Here is a 20159-nt window from a genome sequence, read left to right as displayed (position 1 = left end):
TTTGTTAATGCCACCTTAAAAATAAGCTAAATGAGTGGAAATATAACACATTCAAGAAGACAGGCCATGTCTACATTTCACTAAGGAGACAGTTTAGCATAGTGGTTAGGAGTAGGGAATTTGGGAGTCATTCTGCCTGAGTTTCAAACTCAATTCTATCACCTGCTTAATCACTTATAATCTTGTAACTTACTTAACTGCAGCATGCCAAAGTTGTGTCTATATCATAATGTCAAGAGTTAAATGAGATAATACACGTAAAACATTTAAAATGTGGCACATAATAAATGCTCTGTAAATGCTAGCCACTATTATTCTAACTAGCCTAGCCAAGCCCCCAAATATCTCCAGTTTGGTTGTCATAGACATGCATGAAACATGCCCATTTCACTGGTTTAGAAGTAGGTCTCTGTTAAGTGGTCATTGTTCAGTTCTTTCTCTTTACTTAATTCTTTGTCTACTGACTACTCGTAGCCATTAATGTATGCTGGGGCAGGCGGTGAACACTGTAGTAAGGATCCTCGAACAGTCTCATATGTGCCCACCTTAAAGGAACTAATTAGAGAGCTTTCCTTTGTTTCTATCAGCCTGCAGCCCAAACATTTGCCATAATAAAAACACTCCTTACCTTGATTCACCTTAAAACAAAGAACTCGTGTGATTATCATCAGTCGTTATTCAGAGATTTTCATTTCACAAATAGAATCAACAGTCTAGTGAAGATAGTGTTGCATGTACAGCTAAACAATGCCATCTGCCTAATCCAAAAAATAAGAAAAATTCCTACATAACAGATTGTAATGTACCGTTTTTATATGCAGCTCATAGTAGATTGTGTGACTTAGCTATATTTGACACTGATACTTTTCTAAAAAGAGACTCTTACATGGGAGAAAGTATAATAATATGTTTTAGAAATTAAAGTTATAGCTATATCAGTGTATTTCGTAAGGGGAACTCTTGCCAGCAAGAAGAATGGATAGAATTATTAATGTTCCATTGTGTTTACATTATTATTCTTGTATCTGTGTCTTGGGTTTTAGTCTTGTATCTGTGGTTATATTTTTTCCATGTCTGCTGAGTCAGGATCCACATTTTGCAGTGGAAGTTGTTATTTTTAAGAGACCAGCTATTCCTCATTTAACTTATCCTAGGCACTGTGTCAAGTGCTTTACGTATGTTGTCTCATTTAATTCTCATAACAACTCTGTAAGTGGGTACTTTAATCTATAATTCGGTAGTGAGAAAAATAAGTCTCAAGTTTATATGGCCAGTAATCTGTGCAGTTGAGATATAAACCCCAAAAGGCTATGCCCTTCAAGACGATGCTGTTCTGAACATGAGAGAGTGAGGCCTTTGGAACTGGTCAGAAGTAAGACCGTAGACTATTGAAGCAATTGGCATTGTCCTCTTTTGTTGTACGGAAATGAAACTTAGGAACAGTATAATGTACAAAAGAATAATGAAATACTGCAATATTTGTGTCATTATCTAAAATACATAGATATAAAATATAGACACTAATACATGTTGAAATATAGCAATAATCAATCACATAATCATTTTATGAGGTTGATAAGGTCACAATTTATTCTACAAGTGATCACACCGTTGATATTGCTGAAAACTATTTTTTGAACATACAAAACACATTTTTTTCCTCCAACCCACGTAGATACACATACCTTTGAGGACGAAAATTGTATTATATGCTAACACTTTTGTTTTGCAAATGATGCTCTCAAGAAGGCATAAAGACAACCCACAGAATTGGAGAAAATATTAACAAATGCATGTGATAAGGGACTTGCATCCAGAATATATAAAATAATAGTAATGGCAGTTGGAGTTTTTTTTGTTTTGTTTTTAATTAATTTTATTTTAACATGTCCTTACTTGGCAAATACAATGTTGCTAGTCACAACCCAGATTTTTTGAAATTTTATGGTCCTTAAAATTCCAAACCTACTGCTGTAGAGTTTGTGGTGTGGGTATTTGGCCACCTGGCCACCTGAAAACATGGCCTCTTGGTTATATCAGGGGCCTTAACTGGTTATTCAGATGTGTACAAATCTCAGGGTATTAGCAGTACTTGGCAACCTTCTCCTGGACTGTCAAGTTGGCCACAGTACTCTCCCAATGATTGAGATTGTATCTAAGATGTTCTATAAGGCTGAGTGTATACTAGCAAAATGAACTGGGTACTTCATGCATACCCCACGTACATCTGATGCTGTTTGTGCTCCCAATTTTTTAAGAACACTATTTTGAGAGTCACACAACCCATTATTTGGCCAATACCTTACTATGTTATCTGTAACATGAGGGGTTTGAACTAAGTGATCTCTAAATATTTTTTCAGCACTAATATAAGTTGTGATTGTATTTGCATGTACATTTTTTTTTAATGCTGAAGAGATATAGCTAATTAACATGTCTTTGTATTAAATATAAGTTCCATGTTATAGATCTGGATATGGAAGACATTAATTTTTCTCATTTAGTCTAGTATTTAAAAGGCATGTTGCATCTGTAATATGGATGCTGCCATCTTGGCAGATGCTCTTCATTTCTCTGCGAGGATTCAGTATGCAGTTTACACAAGATGACTTGAGTTCCCATTTTACTGCTGTGAAGAGTGGTCATGTTTAAATATAGCCACATTGTTTATTACAAAAAGTCATAAGACTCATTTTTTTAAATTGTTATTTTCTTGACACTGAAGTTCTTATGTAAATGTTCAGTCATTGCTATAATGTAGACAGATGATGACTGCTTGAAGATATATGTGCCAACCAGATTCTGGAGACCTGAATTCGTGTTAACTAGCAGGTTTGTTATTGCCTACAAGTACAAGATAGGAAGTATTAAAATCATTCATACCCATTTGAGAGAGGAAATTAATGCTTCCTTGAAAAATTCTTTTCTAGTGAAGGAAGCCCATCCCCCAGAACGGAGCTGCTACACAACATTGACCCAAACTTTGTGGACGCTTCTCCATGTGAGTACCTTGTTCACTGCTGTTAAACTGGATCTGCTTGGCTCCCAAAGGTAGTTTTCTCACCTAATGTGTCTCTAGCCAAGCTTTCTCTTTTTTCACTTGACTTTGCTATAGAGGTAAACAGTTCTCCATGGCAACTGTGGTCCTAATCTCACTGTGGCTTTGGTGCCACGGAGGGTGAATTTTAGTCTTGACTCTGCTGCTTACTAGCTGTGAGACCTTTAAGCCTTTTCACTCTCCATGCTTCGGCTTTCCCATCTTTAAAAGAAGAACCCATGAGATCTCAGAAGCTCCTTCTCACTGTAAATGTCCTGTTGTTGTTCTGTTATTTGAGAGCTCCAGGCTTCTAGAACACTCAAGGTTTTCTGGAATGAATAAGCTACATTATCTAATTGAGCTGCCAGGTGCTGCCGAGTACCTACTGCGTCTCATAGGTGGGACTTACCCAGACATCCTGGAAGTAATTTAGTTTGATTCTCTCTACTGCCTAAATCAACCCATCAGGAGCCCTATTAATTCTTCAGGGAAAGAGGCCATTTAGTGCTGTCAGATCACAGCAGGTTTTAATGGTCCTATATAAATACCAAGCTAGTGGCCCTAAGGCTCCTAGCGTAGTGAGCTTGGGCCTGGAAAGCATTACCTATTACTGCCTTTGCTCAGGTTCCATCATAATGCCTTATCTTAAGACTGTCTTCAGAAAATAGTGCTCTTACATTCCCTTCATTCACTTGGGTGCTCACATCCCCTCCTTTCTAAACAGTGCTACCACCCTTTGTTCAGGCTCTATTTTGTCTTCTCCTCTGTGCTATAACCTACCACAAGATTTTCCTATTCAGAGAATGACTTCATGGTAATTCTGAATGTATCATCAGGCATTTGAGGCCCAGTTCACCTCTCCAGTCTCACTCCAGGCACCTCTTGCCATCTCGCCCTACTAGACGTTTCCCATGTCTAAGGATGCAGATCAGCATACTTATATCTTGAATATGCTTTTCCCTGTGCCTGAAACACCTTCCCCTGCCTCTGTACCATTTTTCCTCATCCCTTAAAACCCAGCCCAAATGTCCTATCTCTGTGAATGCTTTCCAGAAGCCCCAGAAGAAGCAGTCATTCCTTCCTTGTGCACTCCTTTGTATGTATCTTTGTATACCATTCATCAAATTCTCTTGTATGTGCCTTCATTTTCCACTAAGCAGAGAGCTCCTGGAAGTCAAGGTCTATGTCTTATTTATCTTTTCATTCTCATAAGTTAACACAAATACCCAGTACTTGGTAGGCACTCAGTAATGACTATTTGACGACTGAATGAAGGAGAGTTGAGATGGAATAAAGACCAAAGTGGAAGTATTAGACTTGAAAAGGAAAGAGCCCTTGGACAGGCAGGAATGGCTATAGTTTGGAGAAGTTTCTATTTCTATTGGAGTAAACATGTCAGTGAGAGAGGCAAGGGTAGTTTAATGTTCAATATGGTAGCCACCAGCCAGCCATATGTGGTTATTGAACACTTGAAATGTGGCTAATTGTGGATTGAGATGTGCTGGAAGTGTAAAATACATATCAGATTTTGGAGACTTAGTATAAAAAAGTAAAATATATCATAATATATATTTACTACTTGTTGAAATAGCATATTGTGGATAAATTGAGTTAAATGTAATATTAATATTACTTTCTCCTGTTTTCCTTTTTTAATATGGCTAATAGAAAATTTTTAATTACCTGTGTATTTCTATTGGTATAGAAGGATTATTCTAGAAGATGCCAGGAAATGATTTGATCAGCTATGTAAGAGGATCATAGACCATGATAGTTACTGTGAGGCTACTACATCAGTGGTTCTAAATTTTTCTCTACCCCAGCACACCTAAGTGATATGAAATGTTCCAGTTCGTAACTGGCCACTAGAGCGGTGATTCTTAACCAAGGGCCAGCCATACCAGAATCTCTCAGGGTGGCCAGAAGGGAATAGAGGGAAGGCAGGGATGGTTTTTAAAACTTCCGAATAATTTAATGTACTGCATAAACCCAGTAATAACATCCACGGATGCGCTGAATATGCTCCCACGATATCCTGGTTATAAACTCTCCTAACCTGTTAAGTTCTATCTACAAATGAAAAGCCTTAAGCTCCCCTTACTCACTAAGATGCATTTTATTTTGGCATCACAAATGGGAGCTTATGAATTCTACTCCTACTTAAGCTGGCCATAATGCTACTTGATGCGGGGTTCTTGGTATAACCTACGGCGATTTTTGCTGTTTCTCCTAAGATGTCCTTAGCATGAAAATAAGAATAGAGAATCATCTTACTTTTGCCATTTTAAACCGTAAGGTCTTGAGCAAGTGCCTTCACTTTTCTTGGTGTCAGTTTCCTCATATTCAATGATGGGCTCACTAAGACCGTTTATTGCAGTCACAAATTCAGGGACACTTTTGGCCTTCTGCTCTACCTTCCTCCTCCTTGAAGCTCACTCCAGGCCTTCCTACTGGCCTTCCCTGCTAGCTTGGGACTTTTGATGTGACTCCTGAGTGTAATGAGGGACAATGTGAGGTCTTGACATTAACATAGACCCACTTTCACTGTTGGTCCATAAAAATAGCATCCTCTACTGTCTGTGCCTGCAGGTAGCAAAGGGCCACCTCTTTCTCATATACAGGCAACACTGTGGGCCTTTTCTCCTGGTTTTTATATTCATTTCAATCTACTGTGCTGCATTTGAAAAAAGGAGAACTATCTTTGGGGACCTGCTTTTTTATAGGATGATGAAACAAACCCTTTTTCTTCCTGTGCAATTAATTCATAGGGAAAAAAATAAATTCAGCTGTAGGAATATATGTATTTATAGGACAGGCAAGTCTGCAAATCATATTCATAGAATCTGTTTTATGAATATGTTCCAGAGGCTTTCGTGGAATAAAATGAGAAAGCAGCCAATCTAGAGTGTAAATTAAGGATTGACAATTGAGTTTGTGTTATCTCTGAAACATTTCTTTGCTTTCTAACTCCAGCACTTTCCAGGTTATAGGTACCTGTTTATAGCAGAAGAGGATGGTGTTCCATCTCCACCTTCCCTAAAGCCACTTCATCAGTTTCCTCATCTGTGAAATAAAGAATGAGTTAAATGATCTATAAAGTTCCTTCCAGCTTTAACATTCTGTGGGTCTCTATATAAATAGGTCCTGAAAGGAGCAAAGCTGTTTACTCAGTTTCTCTCCTTTTTCACCCTGCTGGAAAGGGTGCACTCGTTAATAAGCAGTGATGTAGCCAGAGGCATGGTCGTAAATAGATGAATACAGGTGAAAATGTTAGAAACATCGAAAGTGCTAGAGTAATTTGAATTAATGTGTGATTTTGTTATTATTATATCCTGCCCACCTTTCTGATCCCTGTTCTAAAACATCACTGAATCAGTCAACTTTCCCATCTTCTCTCTCTCCTTTCGTGGGTCTTCTTCGGTTTGGTGGTCTAGTGTCTCCTCCTATCATGAATTATAGTAATAGACATTAGAGGTTTCCTAGAGAGGCCCAGGTCTTCTCAAGGGCTTGCCTCTTGGGCTTTAGCAGCTACACCACCTCGCTCTTATTCTAAGACTATAAGGCACCCAGAGGCTCTTCTTACTGGTGGAGTTAGGGTTTTTTCATGGCCACATACCCTCGGTAGGTTGTGGCTAGAGTACCATCTGTCCTTTTTCTCCTCCAGCGAAAGCAATAAAATGTACATATTCACTAAAAAGAAAAGAATATAGTATTAAGGCATTTAAGGGACATTAAAATTACATTTTTTGTAGACTATATCTTGATCTTTCAGAATATTGTTCTATCTTATTTTAATATATCTATAGCCAATTTGTTCATATTTTATGTTAATGGTCACATAGACCAACTGGCTAAAAACCACGAACAAAACAAACCCCAAGTAATGTAAGCAATAATTGGGTCTCCCTAGACCTGCTTGATAGAAAAATATATATTTATAAAGGCCCGGCCTGTGGGTTCAGCCCAGCCGCTGAGTGCTGGGCGCCGCCCCTCTTCGTGCCGTTCTCTCTGAGCTCCTGCCTTCCTGGCAAGTTCCCTTCCATTGTTTCATTGGTCATTAGTCTTCTCAGTGCCTCAAATCCGACTCTACTTTCATCTCCTCTACCCCCAGCTTCCATGGCTAGTGTCACACCTGTGGGCTGCAACTGCTTTCCTGGGTACTTTGAGGAAACTTTTACTCATCTTCAGAGGCTTTGTTTTGAGGTAACCTTGGATAGACATATTTTGGGCTCTGTTCAGATAGTACTCTTTTCTCTTTCCTCCTTCCTAAGAAGAGAGCCTGAGAATCAGTAACTCCTCTGTTTCTTTCTAGCAGGCTGATCTAGACTCGGTGTCTTTCTCCAACAGCACAAGTTGGGCTGTGGAGGAATCCTGTGAGGGAGCCCAAGGAAATGGGATGATACCATTTAAGCTGATTTATGGGGAAGCCTGGAAACATCCACAGTGGTGGAGAGTAGCCATGATCCCAAGTGAGGCCCTGAAATCTTGCAGGTGCGAGTTAAGCCCTATGTGGTTCTAAAGAGCTCCAGCTCCAAATTCCATGCCTCCCCTAGGTTCTAGCCAGCATGCCTCAGACTAGGAGGAAAAATAATTTCAAAGGCATTAGACCAACCTGCAGGCCGCAGGCCAGATCTGGGGCATTTTGCGGCAATGGGCCTACTCTGTCCTCGAGCACAACTCACCTTGGCAGTCAGATATGGCATTCTGTGCAGCATTAGAATTCTCACCTACATCCAATTGCGTAACATACACATATATACCCGATACACATGCACACATATAAAGCACTCAGATTCTGCTGATAGAGCTTGATTAAAGATGAAGGGCATTGACAGATGTTAGCATTTTCCATACCACCGAAGGCCAAGTCTTCAAAGTGATTCTGCACAGCTTTGTTACTATTTCATTTAAAGGGCCTCCTCTCTTTAAAGGTTATAATGAGACGTTATTTCTGCTCATGATTACAGGGTGAAAGAACGATCTTCCCTCTCCCTCCTCTCTCACACATGCATTTTCCGTGGTAAAATTGCCAAATCTATACTCAAGATCCAAGAGTCTGCAGGTTTGCGTGCTTGGAGCGACTCCTTGTTTCCTCTTTAGAGCAACGTTCAAATCTGTTTCCTGACACGAGGTTGCCATTTCCAAGATTATTTATTCAGTAGATACTGACTCCCCACGACATGCTAGGTACTCTTGTAAATACTGGAGATCAGTTAGGTTTTTTGTTAGAAACTGGTCTGGAAAAGGGCATGGACATAACCTCTCATATCCCTGTTCGACAGCTGTTGGAGGGTCCCAACTGCTCATAGTCACGTACAGACTCCTTAGCCTGCTTCCTACAACCTCTGTCATTCAGCTGAAACACCCCCTCAGCACCGTCGCAATGCCCTCCTTCAGGCACTGTCATCTTCCTTTGCTTCTCTGATCCTGGTTTAGGGCTCAGTTCACATCCCTCCTCCTCCATGAAGCTCTCCTTGATCCCTCCAAACTTGAGTCTCTTGAGTTTTCTCTGAAGCATCCTGGGACACTGAGCTCTTGCTACCTCATATTGCAGTTATTTATATTCATTTGTTTTTCCCATCCAGAGCCATATGTTCCAAGGAGGGCAAGATTTCACCCTTATAGCTCTCTCGATGCCTTATATATCAGAGATTTATACATACTGAAAGAATGTATGCTAATAAAACAGTCATTTAAGTTGGTTATCATCAACTCATTGAATTCGAGTAAATCTAGCCAGAGTAATAATAATATACATTATTTTCAAAGCACTTTCATTTTTTTCTGGGCATATTTGAAAAGTAGCAATACAGAGGCAACTTTCTACCTTTCAGCCTGATATTAGATATTGAGCAGAATTCAAAAAGTTAGGTGAGATGCATGAGGCCCAACTCTCAATGGTAAGATTGCATAAGATACCAGAGGGTAGAAGGCACCTTGCATTCAGTTCGTCCATCACCTTTATAATCCTGAAAAAGAAACTGAGGCATTGGTCACACACAGCTAATAAATAACAGTGAGAACTCAGGGCTCTCCAGGTCCAGGCCTCACATAGAAGTCACACCCTGCTGATTTCAGTGGTCTCTTTGCTTTCTGTTCTACACTGGTTTTGTGGGGAAAGGGCACCCAGATCTTATTACAATCGTCTCACTCAGATAACAGTGTGTTGATGGAGCATTATACACTTAAATGAGGTGGGAAAAGGGGTCTAGTAGTGACAGACTAGCCTTGCAGTTTCACATGTAATCTGACTATATGGATGACAGCAGCTTCTGGGGTTTTTTAAAGCTTTTTAAAAAAAATAATTTATTTTTAATTATAAGTGACATACAGCATTATGTTAATTTCAGGTGTACAACATTAGTGATTCAACATTTATATACCTTACAAAACGATCGCCATGATAAGTTTAGTAACCATCTGTCACTGTACATAATTATGTCGATGTTATTGAGTGTATTCCCTGTGCTGTTTATAACATCCCCGTGACCTAGCAGCTTCTCTTTGTAAAGCTAGTTGTGGAAACCCTGTCGGTGCTTTGTAGTAATTACATTCGAGGATGATGGGATGAGGAAGCAGGTATAGGAACAGAACAGTGTACCTAATGGAACATTTAGAATGCTGGGATTTCAGAAAGACCTGGGTTTGAATCCTAGCTTTAATATATTTCCTGTGAACATGTGGATGAGTTCTATGAATTACCTGTTTCATCACCTATAAACTGAGGACAGTTATAGCTATCTCCTATAAATAAATCCAAACAACAGTTAACAGCAATTATATTCTGGCTGTCAGGATTGGAAGGGGTATCTGTACTCTTTACTTTTTGTATTTCTGCAGTTTTAATTTTTAGTAATGAGCACATATAACTTCCATAATCAAGAGTACAGCCAAAATTATTTATTTTGAACAACTATCTCAGGGGGTTCTTGTGAGATTGCAATATCTGTTAAGATGCTGGGTTCTTAGCAAGTGAAAGTTGGGGCCATACTGAAGTTCCTGCTCCCTGTGCCCACCTGTCCTGGGTCAGAGAAGCTCGTGTGTGACAGCATTTCTCCTCAGCTGTCAGCCCCGAAACCCTGACTGTCTGCATTGCAATTCTTTCTCTTTATCGGTGGCTCATTTTACAGCTTGTCACAAAGTGAGCAGAATTTTGTGTCTTCTCTAGCTGCCAATATTTGTCTTTAGTGGCTCGTCAAGTTTTCCTTGGTGTGGGTTGGTGCATGTCCTCATTTTCAGAGCCTGCACACAGATAACTCTGCTCCTTTTTAATTTACAAAGGCTTTTATTCTGCCTCCTTCACTTTGGGGAGTACTAAAGTGTGTTTTGGACTATGGCTTTTTTGATGCCAAAGGCAGTCCCACAAGCCTCATAGCCCATCCACCCCACTTCACGCAGTGCATCTCAAGTAACATACATCAAACCTTCGCTGTTAACACTTGGTGCTGGCATACTGGCTTTCATCCTGAGAAAATAAATAAACCAAACCAAACCCACAGCACTTTAAAAACACTAATTAATCCTCACCACAGGCCTAGGCTACACAGAAATGACAAATCCCACTGCCCCAACTTTATGTTTGGAGAAATCAGGGTAAGCAACTTTTTTAAGGCTTCTCAGGGCCAGATAACAGATGCTAACTTGAAGGGCTTAGGCTGGACCTGCCTGGGAGAAGGGCATCTGGCCAGGGCCAGCTGCCTCGCTAAATTCTTTTCTGCACAGTACAATGCGGTTACTTGCCCGGAACCCCATTTACACATCAGCTTTTATATTTTTCCCCCAATGTTACGATAATTCCAAGTTCTGCCATTTCCAACTCACTACTTATTTATTTCCTTTTCATTAATTCCGGTAGAGCCTAGAAATTTTAGCCATGGCTTCCAAGAGTAGCCTGGTAATTCTAGTTGGTTAAGGCCTATGCTGACCTGACACGCAATGCAAAAGTTGATTTTCCTCCAAATTGTCCCTTTCAGACCCAGCAGCTGTGCCCCTCCTCCCTCCACACTGGAGCTACTTCATACCCAGGTCTGTTCAAGATTCGGGGATGTCCAGACTCCTCCCTTTCTCTCCCAGTCTAGACTAGTCATCATCCTACTGCAGTTCCCCAATCCGATAATCCATAAGGATAAATATATACACCTTTCTTGAAATAGTCAACTATAAAATTCTGGAAACACATAAAAACCTCACTAAATTTTATGGGACATATCTAATAGAATTAAAGTATAGCAAGTTTACTTTCTAAATATTTATTAATCTGATCAGATTTCTTAGGAGCTTTAGAGTGCTTATGTGTAAAGCAGAAATAAAACTAAAAACAATTCTAAGTGCATGGACTGCCTTAAGTAACCCATAAGGTAAGATGTTAGGAACAGGCATTTGTAGACTGAAGTCTGTTACCTCTGGCAGCAAATACGTGCCCCCTGCCTCTTAAGAGCCTTCTGAATCAGTGAGGAAAAAAAATATATGCCCAGGAAATGATATTAACACAGTTATAAAATACACAGTTGTAATAACATAGTTAGAAAATAAAATAGCAACAAATGATAATTGAATACATAAGCACTAAGGAGAAATGCAGAAATAATGAGAGGTATTTGGGGGTTAGGATAGACTTCCTCAAAAAGTATAGTTTTACATTTGTCTATTATCTCTACATCGGTTTTATCTTTTCTTGATTTTAATGTGAATGAAAGAAAATAATATTTAACACTATTAATTTTCTACCATTGCTGGAACAAATTACCATAAGCTTAATGTCTTAAAACAATACAGATTTATCTTACAATTCTGTAGGTTAACAGTCGGATATGGGTCTCACGGGACAAAAATCCAGGCTGTCAGCAGGGCCGCATTCTCTTCTGGAGGCTCTAGAGGAGAATTCATTTCATTGCCTTTTCCCACCTGGAGAAGCTGCCCACCCTGCTTGGCCCGTGGCTTCCTTCTATCCTCAAAGCCAGCAATGAGGGGCTGAGTCTTTTTCACAGCACATTCCAACGTTGCTTCCATCATCACATCTCCTCTGACGCCCTCCGCATTTTCAGGACTGTTGTGATTATATTGGGCCCACATGGGTAACCCAGGATAATCCCCCTATTTTAAGGTCAGCTGTTCAGCAACATTAATCCCATCTGCAAACTTAATTGTAGCCTAACATATGCACAGGTTCTTGGGATCAGAACATGGACATTATTGGGGGCCATTTTTCTGTTTACCTCAGATATCTACTCTGTTGCACTAGACTTTATGAAAAACACCAAGAATAGCATATTTGGAGGGAAGAACAAAAACACACAAATAGTTGAAAGAAAATCAAATAACAGTTCAAGACATTGGTGGTAGAGACATTACAAGTTATACTTGATTAGTTGCCAGATCATTTTCATAGAGTCTGACAGGGAGCTGGTGTGAGGATGAAGGAGGGCTGAATCACACCGGCTAGTTCATGAAGGTTGCTCTGAACCTGTAAGTAAGAGTTCCTGAGATGGAGAAGGCCATCTTGGGGCATAGAAGAGTGTCAGTAAAAGGGCCTGTGTGTAAGCCTGTTTCATGGGCAAAGGGAAGGCAGGAAAGATAAATGAGAAAGATGGAAAAGATAAATGGGAAAGATAAATAAGGATAGTATGTCAGACTAAGGAGATTAGACTTGAACTTGTATGCAATGGGGAGCTCCCTGTTTGTTTTTTACACATATAAGTAATACACAGGAGGGTTTTTGTGTAGAAATTTTGAAAAACACAGAAAAGCTTAGAGACAAAGATAAAAATCGCTCTAATCCCACTATATTCATCATGCTGTACTTTTTCATCTTGTAATTGAAAGTTAGTACCTTTTGATTACCATCTCCCATTTTCCCTATCCTTCAGCTCCTGGCAGTCATCAGTCTACTCCCCGTTACTGTGAGTTCAGTTTAATATGTAGTATCGGTTAAAGAATTAAAGTTTTTTGTTTAGCGAATACTTTCAGTGTCTTGTACTGATCTATTTATTATTGTTCACTGCCTTTGTCTTAGTTCACAAAAAGTAGAACATGAAACAAAGACTTGCACATAGTCAGTTTACTTGAGTGCCGGAGTAAAGAACAGATTTAATTTTATACAAATTACTTATAGATTTCTGTGCTTAGGTTCTTTCATTGTAATTTTATCTGGAGATAGAAATATTCTTTTGATTTTTTTGTTTGTTTGTTTGTTTGTTTGTTTGTTTGGGTATATCTTTGAATTATCTTCTTTCCATGAAAATTTCCTCAGGTATGCTACGCCTCTACCTCTACAGTGTGCCTTCGGAGGCCTTGTATATTTGAGATTACTGTATGTCTTTCTGTTATACACGTAACGACAACTTTTGTTGGGTAAATAATCCCAAGGTCACATTTTTTTTCCTACAAAATTCTGTAGATATTGCTCATGGTCTCTGGCATCTATTGTTGCAGAAAAGTAAACTCAGTATAGCCTGATATCCTTGCTTTGGCGGTATCCAGTTTTTTCTTCCTGCCTAGATAATTGTAGTATTCTGTCTTTGGTACTAATAGTGTATATGTATATATATACATACATTCAGTGTATTTTGAATTTATTTCATCATTTTTCCTGGTGCACAGTGAGCACTGCACAATTCAAAGTTTTTCTTCCAAGGAAAATTTTAATCGGATATATCTTTGGATTTTATCTCTGTTAAATGTGCTCTGGTCTTTTGGATAGTAACACCACTTACATGTATGTTGGGTATCCTTTGTCCTTCATATATCTGTTCCTTCACTTCTCATTTTTTATCTCTTTGCCCTTTTCCACTTTGTTGATTTTATTTTTTCTACAGATCTTATTTTGTTTCTGTTTAGTGCTTCCAGTGCCATTTCAAAATGTAGTGTGGCAGATCCCTTTTCTCACTACTTTTCTAGTATGGGTACCTTTCCAGTTGTTTTTATTTTTTTTAATATTAATTTTATTATTGTATCTTTTACCTCTTTTGTTTGCCTCTTTTTGCTTGATTGTATTAAATACACAAAGTTGATCTTGACAGTTTTTTTTCTTCAGGAAATAGTGCTCAGGTATGCTACACCTCTATCTACCTCTACAGTTATATGCTTACCTCCTTCTTTTATGTTGTGAAATATTTTTATATTTCTGTATATTTTAGTATTTCCATACTGGCATTATTTTGTTACTTAGTAAATTAGCTGGTTTTTGCTAAAAATATCATAGATAGATTATCTGTAGGTCCCATCTTTGCATGCTGTGAGAATAATCTCAAATATAAAAGCAGGAAGGCTAGTTTACATAAGATATATAGAACTAGTTCAGTGGTGAGTAGCCTGTGGATGAGCAGAAATGTCTGGTGCAGAGGGCCATCCTAATAAGGGAAAATAATCTCTAGATGGTCTCTCTGTATTTGATGGAGCTATTGACATGGAACCAGTTTGATGGTCCCCTCTCATCAGCCTGGACTCTGTTCTAGACTTGCAAGTGACTGTGCCCAGTTCCTTTCCTGGTGCTACTGTACCCTCATGTTAAAATGGACCCCCTGCATGCAGTCTTTCTGTCTAGTGTGCTGGAGATGCTCTCAGGCTTCCTGGCATAGGTGATTCCTAATATTATTGACCCAGAGTAATCAGAGGTTCTCACATAGAGACTCCTTTCTGTCCTGTGACCTGCCATGATTTCCAAATTAGGGATGTTTGTGAAAGTCTGCTAGTGTGTTTCTTACTTATCTCCTAGGGCACCATACTGATTTCCTCAGGAAAGGAGCTTTCACTCAGCTTTAGCTCCTCCTTTTAACATATGAGTTATGTTAGGTACCTGTGCTAGTTGCCCTCTTTCTGAAATGTTTCTGCATAAGCAGTTTTGAACAGCATACACACAAGATTAAATAAGGGAGTTGAGAGAAATCACATGGAGAGAAATCAAGAAAAGAAATGCTGACAATGCACTGTGTTCTAGGCACAGTTTGACCACTGCCCTGCCCCTTATACCAGCATTACTTTTTTTAAAAATATAATCATCTGGCATGATTATATTTTAAATATTTAGTTGTTTATTATCTTCCTCTCCCATTAAAATATAAACTTCATGAAGGCAGACTTTTGTCTTTTGTATTTGTTGCTATACCCAAGCATCTAAAACAGTGGCACAGCAAAAAGCAGTTGTAGAACAAATGTCCTTCTTTATTTAAAGAAAAACAGGAAAAAAAAGGAAACACTGGAGAAAGACTTAAACAGATTTTTTTTTATTTAGGAAATATTTTATTGTACAAAATTTACATTTGTTGCCTATAATGAAACATGGCAGAAACAACCTCTTGCTAATCCATTTTTCCTTGAGATATTCTATGAAACTAAAGATTTAAGTTCTAGTATATTAGATAATACAACTTTTTATGTAGTTGTTTAACAGCTGTGTTGGCAATAAGTGTCTTGGGACATTGGGTATAAAACTGAAAACACATCAAAGAAGCACAGGGGAAAGACCACTGCCAAAGAGTCATCTCCAAGAACTTGGTATTTTCCACGGCAAGGCAGATGCCATGGGGTCGTCACACTGTAACTGTGGTTTGATTATCTGAAGCCATTCATTAAGATACTCAACAAGGCCTAATGCTTCTGGGATAGTGTCTCCTTCCCAAACAAATTTCAGCAGAACCGCCATTGGGATTTCTTTAGAACAGCCTTCATCATAGAGTGTTTTTGTGATACCTCCTCCAGGAATACGCATACAAAACTCAGAACTGTGTGTTTCAGGGTTTCAGGAAGGCATTGGCTTTTTTCCATCTCTTCCCAGTGAAGGCTCTTTATTTTATTTTGGAGACTTTTTTTGCATGGAAGGTATAAGAAGGTACCTGCAAGGAGTACTGCGAAGCTATGGAATGATTGCTTGAAAGAACAATAACTTTGACACAGTTACTACTTTTTACCCAGAAAATCAGTTTTTCACAGAATGGCTTTGATTTATACTTAATAAAAATGGAGCCACTAGCTTCTTTGAAGGTAATGAATACACTTCAGCATTTACACTGAGTTCTGCTGAATTTTCTCCTGACGTTGCACATGGATTGTTTCCAACCATCGGCACAGGACAATCAGTATAGAAGTAACCAATCTTACACATAGTCAGTGTAGAAATAATCAGATCTATTGCAAGCTGGCCAACATTTCCAACGAATACTGCTGGCATCAGGAGGGTGACACTTGCGAGGTCGGGACCGACTCTCCATAGGGAACAAACATGGTCACACCAAAGTGAAAGAAAAGAAATAAGTGTGGGTCTGGGAGGAACGGGGGCAGCAGGGACATGAAAACTAAGTGCTCACACCATGTGCACCCTCGAGTCCCTCTTTAACAGATGTTTAAAAAAGAGATTCAATAGATCTCATAGGTACTTGATTTGCGATGGCTAATGTTTGTTCATAAAGGAAGGCAGAAAACAGATTTGGCAAGTTTGAGACTTAAGTTTGACACTAATATAACTTAGAGTGACTTAAAAAGGAAGTCACGGTTATTTTGACTACTTACAAAAGTTCATTTCAGAGCCTTTTTTATATCACTAGATTAAAAACTCCATCTAGAAAATAATTTGCTAAATCTCTCTCAGCTCCTTTCTCTAAAGAGAAAATAAGAATAAAAGAAGGAGAAGTTCACCTCAAGTTCCACCCTCCCTTATAATCTTTTGCCTGAGATATAAGAATTATTTGTAATAGATATATTTCATTCCAACAACGTTGAGGGTTGGATTTAGATTATTTCTTGAAAAAGTTAGAATATAGTACCTGATTTCTAACTCTTAGCAACTAATGTTTAAAATTTTTAATGTTAGAGTCTGAAAAAATCTAAACCTTTCCCTTTTTCTAATTTCAACCATATTTTCAAATTTATATGAGTTTATTTTTTCTTAATCTTTCCATGAATTATAAAGAGCAGCATTTATCCTACACTGAGCTCAAATGAATATACATCCTTTTAAAAAGAAAATATCGACAGTGGAAACCAAGTTAGAAAAGAATGGAGAGAGATGTACCATAAATCACCAGACACTTGGAAGAGCATGTAAGCAAATCTAAGAACGGCATGTTTTTCATAATTTTACATTTTCCCTTTTAAGAAATCACTTTCCAAATTGTTGATGGTTTGGCAGCTCCAAAGATGACATCAACCCTTCCATTGTGCAGTATCTGCTTTCTTTTAGATAACTTGACGGTGCTTCATCAAGTTTTGGTGATCGAATTGCATTAAAAACCAACTGGGTTTTAGTGTAAACTTTCCTAACTGCTAAACCAAACACATTCTTGACCTTAGGCATGCTTTCGAGCACTCCTGAAATTTATATTGTCCATAGGCTGCTTTATTTCTAGAAACAGAGGTGAGCAAATGAGAAAACAAATAAGATTTAAAAAAAAAAAAAAGCGCTCTTTAGAGTTGCTACTCACATGTGTCAAAATGCACTGTATTATCAGTGCAGTATTCCAGCTGTTCAGATACTCTCAGCTCAATCATCCCCTTTTCTCTACCTTGACCTGACCCCAAATCAAGAGGATGATCATCTTGGCATTGTTTTACTACTACAGAAAATCTCAGTCAGTTACCTGAACTGTAGACTCTCTCAGCAGTCAGAGGCAGATTCTGATCACCAGTGAGGTGACGACGAAAAGATAATACTAGAAGTTAGGCTATTAATGGAAGAAAAAAACAGTCTGTGAACAGTACTAACAACTTTCCTGCATCTCCCAGGAAGTCACCAGTGGCCACCAGGTGAAACCCTTGCATTTTAAAGGTCTAGTCTGTCACCCTACTGTAAACCAGTGCTTCTCAAACTTGAATGAGCATATGGACAACCTAATTCAGTAGGCCTGGCTGGGACTTGAATTCAGCATTTCTCACAAGCTCCCAGACGGTGCCAGTGCTTCTGGTTCTCTGCACACTTCGAGCAGTCAGTCGCTAGTCTAGAAAAGACTTTCACCCAATTTGAAGTTCAAGATTTAAAATTTTAAATGCAGATCCCATCTTTTAGATTACAAATTAAATTATTCAGTACACTTATTTGAATATTTAAGACTAATTATTTTTGCGAGATATGCAATTAAAGAAAGAGGTACAAGACCTTTAATTTCAGAACTGTTTTATAAGTGTTTATAACCTCACCAGCCCCACCTCAAGTTCCCACTTAGGCTACTTGGATGGTAATTTACATTATCTTTCTCATTATCCAAATGCCAAAGTATTTTCTGATCCTAAGGTAATCTGGTGTTTGATGAAAAAAAAATCAGCATGTATTCAAGTCAGCAAGGCATGAGGATGTTAGAGCTTGCCTCAGAAGCTTGGCTTCTTTTTCTTTTTGTTTCTGATGTTCTCTTTCTGTCAACATTCAAAAAGAAAACCCACGCTTCCAAAAAAGGGTCATGAACTGAACATCTACCATCCCAGTCAAGAATGCGGGAGCCCACTTCTCCTTCTATGCAAATTCTCTGAGACCCTACCTGGGTTGTGAGTTCTGACTTCTTTCGTGCAGAGTATTGGGTATCTCCAAACTCCAACAAGCCCCCAGAGAGAATAAGTGGAGAATCTAGGGAACTAAGAGCATTACTTCATGGTAGAAAAGAGGAAATTCCCCATGCTCATGCCTCTGAAATGGCTGAGAGGTTATTCTGGTGTGGGTTGACTTCCATGCATCCATTTGGCTGGTCAAAACAGTAGCTGGGACACCTGTTGTCAGTCACTCTGTCTTTGAGGGACACCAAGCATCCTGACCCAGTGTCATTATGTGAGCTCATCTTGTATCGTGCACTCAGTCCCCTTTCAAAAATGAAGACATAAACATAGCTACAATTTCAGAGAATATGAAAAATTGATCTAATCACCACATTCAGAGGGAAAATGGTAGAATTTGATTTTCCTATAATATTGTGAAGAAAACCTATTCCTTCTTTTTTCCCCATGAATTAGTGCCTGTATTCAGAACATCCTAAGAGGACTCAGTACAGGTATCCTTTAAATATAAGAAACAAAATATTATATGTAATATTTAAATGGAAAAAAAACCACCATATAAAATTTTATATTCAGTATCATCTCAATTGCATAAATGATATAGACATCAAAATAGGATTAAAAAGAATAAACCAAAATGTTATGATGGTTCATTAGCTTCGAAGAATGAGGCTATGGGTGCTTTATATTATCTTTTTCATTCTGTTCAGTATAGGCCAAATTTTCTACTAGGCTATATTACTTTTACATTAAAAAAAAAAAAAATAGAACAAAAACCAAAAAGGAAACAAAGCAACACTGTGATCAGACTAAAAGTCCCTGAGTCTTTACCTTCTTCCACCAAATGTGTCTAAATCTCTGCTCAGGGAATTGGGTCTGTAGTTAATTGTTTGATGTTTTCATGTGGTGTAGATCTGTGTACTGCCTCAGCGACAGAAATAAATTAGAGTGTCTTGGTAAAGACCAAACTCATCAATTTTTCCAAAATCTGTATTTGATTAATTCTACAAAGGTCCAGGTCAAAGTTATTTCTCAAACCTTATTATTTTAATAAAGAAGGCTAAAGTTTCCACATTTGTCAGGAAATTCATTATCACTGCAAAATAGCAAAAGCTCACAAAATGTCTCCTTTCACAGTCAAACAGCATATAAGAAAATTTTCTTTTTCTCAACAATTCATTACCCCAGCTGAACCAAGAGAAACCTCTGACATTTCAGATCCTTTTACTTCAGGGGAAATAAACGTTCCATAGATCATGGAGAAAAATGACAAACAAATTAATGAAAAACAAATACACTCTTGCAGGATACCCAACCATGCCAGACCAAACACAAGGCAGAGTGAGCTTTTATTCTCAGGTCTTTCTAACTCTAAGAGTGACAGTTTCCATAATGGCATCAGCACTTTAGTTACAGAAAACTGTACACACTCCAAAGAAATACAAATTAAAGAAGCATGCAGTGGAAAAACAGAACGAGAAATTCTATCATTTTATGCATATTTAACTGTAATGGGAAAGTCATTGCTGGCAGAGCATTACTGAAATCTTGAGCTAATAAGTGGAAGCATTCTAGAAGTTCTTCACCCCTTTCCTCATAATGCTTTATACAAAATTGTAACTTGACTGAATTTAACACAATTTTCCCACAT

General features: G+C 38.4%; 1 protein-coding gene and 1 pseudogene across 1 annotated transcript in view; one reads left to right on the top strand and one right to left on the bottom strand.

The window, feature by feature from the left end:
• Positions 1-20159, top strand: part of ARSB (arylsulfatase B) — a 141879-nt gene that overhangs the window by 88217 nt on the left and 33503 nt on the right. The window contains exon 6 of the mRNA XM_039874895.1: positions 2931-3001. Within this exon, the coding sequence (XP_039730829.1) occupies positions 2931-3001 (71 nt within the window). The remainder of the gene's footprint in view (positions 1-2930; positions 3002-20159) is intronic.
• LOC120612452 (proteasome assembly chaperone 2-like) lies at positions 15477-16255 on the bottom strand (annotated as a pseudogene).

This window comes from Pteropus medius, unplaced genomic scaffold (genome assembly GCF_902729225.1).
Source record: "Pteropus medius unplaced genomic scaffold, Ma_sr-lr_union100, whole genome shotgun sequence".
Classification (NCBI taxonomy): Eukaryota; Metazoa; Chordata; class Mammalia; order Chiroptera; family Pteropodidae; genus Pteropus; species Pteropus medius.
Note: the sequence above shows the minus strand (reverse complement) of the source record. Positions and strands in the feature narration are given on the sequence as shown.